Source organism: Pelophylax lessonae, assembly GCF_965119305.1.
Source record: "Pelophylax lessonae genome assembly, chromosome: 4".
Taxonomy (NCBI): Eukaryota; Metazoa; Chordata; class Amphibia; order Anura; family Ranidae; genus Pelophylax; species Pelophylax lessonae.
The window spans coordinates 410,942,974-410,953,274 of record NC_138771.1 but is presented as its reverse complement, the minus strand read 5'-3'; the positions used below and the strand labels follow the sequence as shown (position 1 = coordinate 410,953,274).

Below are 10,301 nucleotides of genomic sequence, written 5' to 3'. Positions count from 1 at the left end.
TCCTGTGGCACTTTGGCTGTGTGTATCACACTTAGGAGTTGGCTATTTGTGGGGACTTTTCCCCCCATTTACACATTTTTTCACCAAGTTTGACTTTTGCATCCATTTTCTCACTTTAGTTTTCGTATGTAAATTTGATTCATATTTTCATATTTATTTATTCATTCATTCATGAGTTAATTGCACCTTTTATTATCCTCTATGTAACTACACTTCATGAAATGTGTTCATTTTGTATTGATTGCATTTTATTAATTGCTGATCAGTTGCAGTTTTCAATATTTATGCACATTTATTCATGCATATTTAATTTAAAGGGACAGCGTACTGATATGTTGACTATGTAGCATATTTTATTGTACAAAAAAGTGCTTTTATAGCGTTAAGACACTGCTCTTAGCATCAGGGAGCACTTGCAAGTATAAGGAACAGCAAATGGTAAAAGTTCATATTATAAAGAAATCACTTCACTAGAAATGGTTTGGACAAGTACAAAGGTATGGTATGGTAGGCGACTGAATAAAAAGATTTACAAAATGTTATTTCTAAATATAAAAAATATAATTAGATAAACTTTAAGTGGTGAGAACATTAGAACAGGATTAATTTTGTAAACCAGAGAAGTCAGGTCCACCTTTACTGTAATTTCCTGAGATTTCTGCTCCACTGAAGTCAAAGCCAGGGTTCTGAAAGAGATTAAATGCATATGTCAGTCATTTATATTTGCTTTATGTATAGACTTGCTAATAAAAACTCATGTAAATATAGTCAAGCCTCTTAACACTGTGTCCAGGGCCGTCTGACCACCAATCGCAGGGCTGTTTACAGGAGCTGTAAATCAAGTAGCTAGACATAAGGACTGGCTGTAATTTATACTAAATACAATTTTTGTATCTTTTAGATTGATAGGAATACCCCATACTATATGTTTAAGATATATTTAAAGCGGATCTTCACTGCATCTGAGCACCACAAACACGATTTAATTCATTTTTATTATTTAAAGCAAACTCCCCCATCCATTCATGTCTCCCTGCTTTATTTTGGTGAGAAATCAGTTTGGAAAACACCCCCAAGCATTTCTGGCTGTGGCCATCTTGAGTAAGGGCAAATGGTTCATATAGCATTTACCTCCTGCTTCTAGCTCAAGTACAGTGCCTTGCGAAAGTATTCGGCCCCCTTAAACTTTGACCTTTTGCCACATTTCAGGCTTCAAACATAAAGATATAAAACTGTAATTTTTTTGTGAAGAATCAACAACAAGTGGGACACAATCATGAAGTGGAATGAAATTTATTGGATATTTCAAACTTTTTTAACAAATAAAAAACTGAAAAATTGGGCGTGCAAAATTATTCAGCCCCCTTAAGTTAATACTTTTTAGCGCCACCTTTTGCTGTGATTACAGCTGTAAGTCGCTTGGGGTATGTATCTATCAGTTTTGCACATCGAGAGACTGAAATTTTTGCCCATTCCTCCTTGCAAAACAGCTTGAGCTCAGTGAGTTTGGATGGAGAGCGTTTGTGAACAGCAGTTTTCAGATCTTTCCACAGATTCGCGATTGGATTCAGGTCTGGACTTTGACTTGGCCATTCTAACACCTGGATATGTTTATTTATGAACCATTCCATTGTAGATTTAGCTTTAGGTTTTGGATCATTGTCTTGTTGGAAGACAAATCTCCGTCCCAGTCTCAGGTCTTTTGCAGACTCCATCAGGTTTTCTTCCAGAATGGTCCTGTATTTGGCTCCATCCATCTTCCCATCAATTTTAACCATCTTCCCTGTCCCCGATGAAGAAAAGTAGGCCCAAACCATGATGCTGCCACCACCATGTTTGACAGTGGGGATAGTTCAGGGTGATGAGCTGTATTGCTTTTACGCCAAACATAACGTTTTGCATTGTTGCCAAAAAGTTTGATTTTGGTTTCATCTGACCAGAGCACCTTCTTCCATATGTTTGGTGTGTCTCCCAGGTGGCTTGTGGCAAACTTCAAACAACACTTTTTATGGATATCTTTAAGAAATGGCTTTCTTTTTGCCACGCTTCCATAAAGGCCAGATTTGTGCAGTATACGACTGATTGTTGCCCTATGGACAGAGTCTCCCACCTCAACTGTAGATCTCTGCAGTCCATCCAGAGTGATCATGGGCCTCTTGGCTGCATATCGGATCAGTCTTCTCCTTGTATGAGCTGAAAGTTTAGAGGGACGGCCAGGTCTTCGTAGATTTGCAGTGGTCTGATACTCCTTCCATTTCAATATTATTGCTTGCATAGTGCTCCTTGGGATGTTTAAAGCTTGGGAAATCTTTTTGTATCCAAATCCGGCTTTAAACTTCTCCACAACAGTATCTCGGACCTGCCTGGTGTGTTTCTGGTTCTTCATGATGCTCTCTGCCCTTTAAACTGACCTCTGAGACTATCACAGTGCAGGCGCAATTATATGGAGAGTTGATTACACACAGGTGGATTCTATTTATCATCATTAGGCATTTAGGTCAACATTGGATCATTCAGAGATCCTCACTGAACTTCTGGAGAGAGTTTGCTGCACTGAAAGTAAAGGAGCTGAATAATTTTGCACACCCAATTTTTCAGTTTTTTATTTGTTAAAGTTTGAAATATCCAAAAAATTTCGTTCCACTTCATGATTGTGTCCCACTTGTTGATTCTTCACAAAAAATTACAGTTTTATATCTTTATGCTTGAAGCCTGAAATGTGGCAAAAGGTCGAAAAGTTCAAGGTGGTCGAATACTTTCGCAAGGCACTGTATGCATACAGGAGAGTGTGCTGAACTGTTAAAACCTATCCTCCCCTTCTGAAGACTCCTGGGATGTATGACAATTTGCCTAGGCATGAAACCAAAAAGTAACTGAAGAAATGTTAAAAAAAAAAAAAAAAAAGTTTAAAACAAGTAAATATGATATACTTTCCTATTTACTAATGCTAGTAGCATGAGGATTAAAAATAATCAATATTTATTGGGAGAGTGAAGTTCCACTTTAACCCTGCGATTAGGGCACCTTTTCCTTTCACATCTTATACCTGGTCAGTCATATTACCTATACCCTAAGGACATGGGACCTTAATCGAAGGAGTTTAGCAATCTCTTTTTTTATCTGTCCATCATTGGACTTCAAAATGACTCAAAAAATAGAAGTAAACAAAATAATTCTGGGCTAAAGCATGGTTTTGAGGGCACAGGGAACACACACAATATCTGGTATAATAATGAATAAAGTGAATTATGTATTTGGCTATGAACATATACTGTACGTACGGCACAAATTAGTCTTTGCTGCAGCCTTTCACCTTATGTCGACTTAACGCTACAAAGTTGCATGTAGCGAAAGGGGGGTCCCCCACATATCCCTAGATAGGGAGACTGTGGGAAAAGAAGGTGGGGGGATTTAAGTGCCAAAAACAGTACAGTACCGACTACTACAATATAAATATAAAAAAAAAAAGATTTATCTAAATGTTATTTATACAAAATTTAAAAAGTATATACGATATCATAGATACAAATTACATCAGCATAAAAAATATTCCCCCAAGCGAGGATGCTTCTTCAGGATCCAGTTTGCAACATTAGTAAGTCCGATAACTATTAGATAATATCTTAATTTCACGTAGTAGAAAATAGAAGATGCAGCCTCTGATGCATATCAGTAGGGATGTCCCAAAGCAGTGCCATAAAAAAATGAGGGGTGGGAACAGCAGAAAATAAGTCCCCAAGGCTAAGCATAGCCAACAAGGCAACATAGGACTCATCAGAACAAAGGATGAGGCTCACCTGAAAAAAAACATTAAACAACCTCAAGGAAGGCTACAAGGCCCCCTTAAACAGCAGCCTGTAAAACCTTGCAGCCAAAAGAGGCAGCTGCAGATGCCAGCACATCCACCTTATAAAATTTTGTGAAGGTATGAACAGACGACCAGATAGCCGCCTTGCAAACCTGAAGCACAGATGCCTGAAGGCGAAAAGCCCCGGAACCACAAAGCGCCGGAGTAGAATGCGCCTTAACAGGGAAAGGAGGAACATGACCCTTAATTGAATAAGCCTGTACCACTGTCTGTCTGATCCATGTGGAAAAGGTCGCAGCAGACGCAAGCAGCCCTTTCTTTGAACCATCCGTGAGTACAAAGAGCGAATCAGACTTCCGAAAAGACTCAGTAGTCTCCTGATTGCCCAAACCACATCCAGAGTATGCAGTGCAAATTCCTTAGGATATTTTGGCTTAGGACACCAAGAATGTCATCTTCTGGGATAAGGTAAGCGAGGAAATTTCCTGAATTCTTTTAAAAGGAGGTTTCTGAAGAAGAAGAACTGACAGCACCAAATTAAAGGTCCCAAAGTGGTAACGGAAATCGCAGCGGATGAAGTTACGCACCAGGGAATCGGTGGCTAATGGCCTTTGGCAGAAAATTGCCAAGGCCGAAACCTGACCCTTGATAGTATTTAAAGCCAACTTTTGATCAATTCCCCTTTGAAGGAAGGCCAAAATCCGAGCCACCGAGTAAGCAGGAGGGGGAACCCCAAGAGACTCCCACCACGCAATATACGACTTCCACGTATGATAAATCTTCCTAGAAGTCGCTTTCCTCGCTTTAAGCAAAGTGGGACTCACTGAAACAGACAATCCCCTTTCCTTCAGCACCTGGCTTTCAACAGCCAAGCCGTCAAAGCCAGCAACCGTAAAGCAGGATGGAAGATTGGCCCTTGATACAGTAAACCCTCCCTGAGAGAATACTCCAGTCTCATGGAAGGGACCAAGGACGACTTCTGAAGGTTCAGAATCCACCTGAACACTTCCAGAGTTCTCATGGTGATTGCCAAATTTGTTTCCAGCACTGAGGGAGACTCCACACGTAGAAGCAGATCGTCCAGGTAACCCAGGACTGATATCCCCCGCTGTCACAACAGCGCCAGGACTGGAGCCAACACCTTTGTGAAGACCCGAGGAGCAGAGGCGAGACCAAAGGGTAAAGCCACAAGCTGATAGTGATCCTCTCCTACGGGAAAACCACTGGTGCCCTGCACATATCGGGATGTGAAAGTAGGCATCTTTGATGTCTATGGAGGCCAGGAAATCCCCTTGCTGTAGGGAAACCACCACTGTGTGAACTGATTCCATCTTGAATTTTTGAACTTGCACGAAGCAACTCAGTGCCTTCAGGTCCAGGATTGGACGCACTTGCCTTCCTTCCTGGGGACTGTAAACAGGTTTGAATAAAAGCTCTGAAAACGTTCCGCACATGGAATCGGAACTATTACTCCCTGTTGTATCAGATCCTGCACTGCCCCAAAGAGAGCCTGTAAGCGTTCTGGTGACAGTCACATATTGAAAGGGAAAAACCTTACCGCGGGATGGACTGAAACTCGATCTTGTGACCGGACCATATGACCTCTTGAACCCATTTGTCTTGTATTTGGGAAAGCCACAGGTCTGGGAACCAGCAAGACCTCCCCCCACCCCAGATACGGGTGAGGGCGCACCTTCAGGCCGAAGTGATCTTGTCCTCTGGAGAAACTAGATTTTTCTCTGCCAGACCAGGGTCTCTAGGAACCACCCGAGGGAGTCTTGAAGGGCTTTGCCTTATCGACTGACAAAAAAAAACTTCTTCTTGTGTCCCTTACGCTTGTTAGCCTGTGGGAGAATAGTACTCTTAACCCCTGTGAGAACTTTGATAATGTCATCCAGGGTAGCCCCAAAAAGGCGATCTCCCTGAAAAGGTAGATCAGTCAAGGTCTTCTTTGAGGTCTGATCCGCAGACCAGCATTTAAGCCAAAGTATACGCCGGAGGACCACTGCTAAAACCAACAGTCGGTCCAATATGGGAGAAGTATCCAGCGCTGCATCACAAACAAATTGCAGCCCCTGCACCAGCTGGTCCAACAGCTCCTCAAAAGGCAGGAGGAAGACGTTTCCCCTCCAGGTCACGGCGTAGTAACTTAGCCATTAAGTCAATGTTTGCGAGACTAGGGCCACTGTAAACACCGGTCTGAGTGCAGACCCCGCCAGGGAGTACATACTGCGGGCCACAGACTCTGTCTTTCTAAAAGGATGGGGAATCCTCCAGAGGGTCCACCATAGGTGGTGCAGTCCACTTCTTTATAAGGGACTCCTCAAAGGGATATCGTCTAGCAATCCGCTTCGGCACCCCAGGGGAATGCTTTGGGCGGTCCCATTATTTTTTGAGCATATTGTCAAAAAACGCGGGAAAGGGAAAAACCTTTGCCGCTCTGGATTGCTTGTGAGTGCCAAACGTAACCTGCGCCTCAGTCGCAGTCGTAGCTGCGTCCTCCATATTTAGGGTCTCACACACAGATACAACCAGGGCATCCACCAGCGCCTTTTCTTGCACGGTTGTGGAGGTAGAAATGTCATGCTCACTGTCAGACTGAGAATCTGAGATATCAGATGAGGCAGGGGTAGGCAGAGGGCGTTTTTTAGCACCTTGCCCTTTAAAGGCCACCTCCACCATCACAAATGATTCCAGGACCGCCGAAAGTGCATCTATTGACAGCTGGGATCCGGAGGGCCCTGTGGCCTCCTTGAGGGGGGTCAGGTGGGGACACATGTTCTGCAGGGTCCATGTTGCACAAGGGAAATCAATCAGCAAAAAAAAAAAAAATATATATTTTTTTAAAACGTCCAACCGCGCTACAGCACCCCCAAGAGGTCAGGCAGAGCACACTTGAGACCCCCAAGAGAGAGAGAGACCCCCAGACTCACCACCCTACACCAAAGATGCACCAGGAGGCCCAGAATGTCTGCACAGCACATGTCAGCAGCAATCTCGATCCAGAAAGAAAGATCTGGCGATCAGCACCAGGGTATAGGGGGGATTCAACCCAGAAAAACGCCTCCAGGAACTCCCATTCAGTGATTCCCATCAGAAAACCACCGCAAAATAGTGCCGGGTGTACCAAGATGGCCACCAATTCATGCAGAGCACATGGGCTACAAGAAAATGTCAGCCCCAAGCCGCCTGTGGAGCTACTGAGGACCCTCGTGGGGACCCCCCCGGCCTCCTGAATGGGATTGATTGGAAGGTGGGCCCCGGAGTGACAGGTAGAAACCCCCCTGCACGATCATTCGGCGCCGGTGGCGCACCCCCCCCCACCAGCCTGAAGCTCAGACCCAGCCCCCGGGAGTACTTACAAACCTCCCAACAGCCACAGAAGTGAGGGGGAGGAGTAACAGAACAAAGGGGAACCCAGGGTTGTGAGGGTCCGACCGTCCTAGGGAGGGGCCGTGTCCACCCCAAAACTCGCCAGGGGAAGAAGGGGGGACATATATTCACCATACCAGGAACAGGCGGGCGCCATCTCCTGACAGAAACCCTCTCCGCCAAAGTGGGGGGGGGGGGGTGTCGGCCAAATAGGAACGCTGCGACTCAGGCCTAGACCTGGCGAGACGTATAACTCGCGGGGACAGTCCCCGTCCAGTGGGACTAGGTTGTGGCCGACCCAGTGCAGAGCCAATGTCTGCGCGCGCTCATTGGCCAGCTGGGGTGACCACTGGATCTATATATCCAGCCCATCGCCCAGATCCAGCATAGTTGCTTGTAGATCTCACAGGAAAAAAAATCTGGAGAAAAAAAGTTAACTAGAAAAAAAAAACTATCTAGAAAAAATTGAATTTTTGTAAAGTCTTACCGTAAAATTATTTTCTCAAGAGTCCTCTGACAGTCGCCGCCCATTCATACAGTCTTCACGATTGGGTATTGGCCTTCTCCGCAGGAGCAAGCTAGGCAGTAATTTTGTTAATACAACAAACATTAACATATAGACACACCCACAGGGGGCCGTCCATCTGGCCTATATCCTCCAGCCAGTACCACTCTAATTCAGTTATGTAGCAAGCAGTCCATGAAAAACAGTCAACCCCAAAGAGAGGGGCAGGGGCGGCGACTGTCAGAGGACTAGAATTTTTGTAAGAACTTACCGTAAAATTATTTTCTCTGAGTCCTCTGACAGTCGCAGTCACTCATACAGCCAAAGGAGTCATCTGCCGATGCCAAAACATCAAGTTTGTAAAATGTTGTAAAGGTGTGCACGGACGACCAGGTCGCCGCTTTGCACACCTGGGACACCGACGCCTGATGGCGGAAGGCCCAAGACGCACTCACCGCTCTGGTAGAGTGCACCGTGACAGGGAAGGGTGGAACCCGTTCCCTAAGCGAATAAGCCTGTACAATCGTCAGTCTGATCCATTTAGAAATTGTTGCCGCAGACGCAGCCATACCCTTCCCAGGTCCCTCAGGAAGGACAAAAAGAGAATCCGACTTTCTGAAGGATTCAGTAGACGACAGGTACACCCTGATCGCACGGACTACATCCAAGGAATGCAAGGCAAACTCTTTAGGATGCTTAGGATTCGCACCCAGCGAAGGCAAGACAATGTCCTCGTTGAGATGAAAATCGGACACCACCTTTGGAAGGAAAGATTGAGGAGGTCGCAAGACCACCTTATCCCTATGAACAACCAGGTAGGGGGAGCGGCAAGACAGGGCCGCTAACTCCGACACTCTGCAAGCAGATGTGATCGCCACCAGAAAGGCGACCTTCCGTAACAGCGCAGGCAGAGGAATCTCCCGGATGTTCTCAAATGGATGACGTTGCAAAAACAGACAGAACCAAATTCAAGTCCCAAGGAGGCAAGGGTGCCCTCCTAGGGGGAGCCAGATGACGCACCCCTTGAATAAAGGTGCCGATCAAGGAATCTGACGCCTATGGGCGCTGGAAAATAATGGGCAGTGCAGATAACTGACCCTTAATAGTGGTCAGCGCAAGATGCTGGTCCACACCAGATTGCAGGATGGCTAACACCCTCGCCACCGAAAAGGAGCGAGGATGGAAACCCTGCAATTCACACCAGGCAAAATAAGCCTTCCAGGTACGATAATAAATCTTACCGGATGAGGCCTTCCTAGCCTTGAGTAGGGTAGGAATGACCGCCGACGAGAGACCCCGATCTCTCAAGACCTGGCTTTCAACAGCCACGCCGTTAAAGCCAGCGACTGTAAAGCAGGTTGGAAGATCGGCCCTGAGACAGCAGATCGTCTCGTAACGGGAGCCGCCAGGGAGGCTCGATGACCAGTTGCATGATGTCCAAAAAAGTGCATGATGGACAAAAACTGAATCGGGGGGGGGGGGGGGAGGCATAAATCAGGCGATACCAATTCCAAGGCACTACCAACGCGTCCGAGGCGTCTGCCAGAGGGTCGCGTGTTCTTGCCACGAACCTCCCCACCTTCCCCATCGCGCACACAGCATCTGAAACACCTCCGGGTGTAGGGTCTGATGGCTCAGATAGTCGGCCTGCCAGTTCTCCACACCTGGAATGTGAACTGCCGAAATCGCCGAGACCTGCGCCTCGGCCCAGGACAGAATCTCGGCCACTTCCTTGGCAGCCTGGACACTCCTGGTGCCCCCTTGGTGATTTATGTAAGCCACCACAGTTGCGTTGTCCGTCTGCACACGCACAGGGCGGCTCCGAAGATGATCCGACCAACGGAGCAAACATAGTCTCCATAACAACGGCCGGAAGGATTTCCCTTCCGTCATAGCCGGAGACTGGAGCCACCACAGAAGATCCGTTCTGACTTGGTGGCTCAAAGAGATCCTCCTTTTTAAGGAATGAGGACGTCTGTCCCACCTGGCCAGAATCTCCACTTGCAGAGATCGTGTGTGGAACTGTGCAAATGGTATCGCCCCGAAGGCTGACACCATCAATCCCAGGGACCGCATGCAGGTCCTGAGCGATGAGGACTCCTTGTCCCTGAGGGACATGACCTAGTTCTGCAGAGTCTGGAGTTTGTCCTCCGGCAGGAAGTCTTTTGGCCGGGCGGAGTCCAGAACCATCCCCAGGTAAGGGAGGCGAACAGAAGGAGACAATGTCGACTTCTGAAAATTGATGGTCCACCCAAACTCCTGGAGCATCTGAACCGTGGTTGACAGGTCATGCAACAGAGCGGCACTGGAACTCGACCTTAACAGGAGATCGTCCAGATACCCAAGGATTGCAATCCCCTGCGCCCGCAACAGGGCCAGGACAGGAGCCAACACTTTGGTAAACACCCTTGGAGCTGAAGCGAGACCGAAAGGCAACCTGAGGTACCTCTGATGACCTACGTAGATGGGGATGTATATATATACGCATCCTTGAGGTCGATGGAAACCAGGAAATCTCCGAGACTCAGGGAGGCCACCACCGATCTGAGGGATTCCATGCGGAACTTTTGAACCTGCACAAAGCGGTTCAGAAACTTTAGGTCCAGAATAGGACGC

General features: G+C 46.6%; 1 protein-coding gene across 1 annotated transcript in view; it reads right to left on the bottom strand.

Annotated features, from left to right (window-relative positions):
• Positions 1–550: 550 nt before the first annotated feature.
• The window catches only part of NUDCD2 (NudC domain containing 2), a 60,445-nt gene continuing 50,694 nt past the window's right edge, over positions 551–10,301 (bottom strand). The window contains exon 4 of the mRNA XM_082256908.1: positions 551–686. Within this exon, the coding sequence (XP_082113034.1) occupies positions 603–686 (84 nt within the window). The 3' untranslated portion in view covers positions 551–602. The remainder of the gene's footprint in view (positions 687–10,301) is intronic.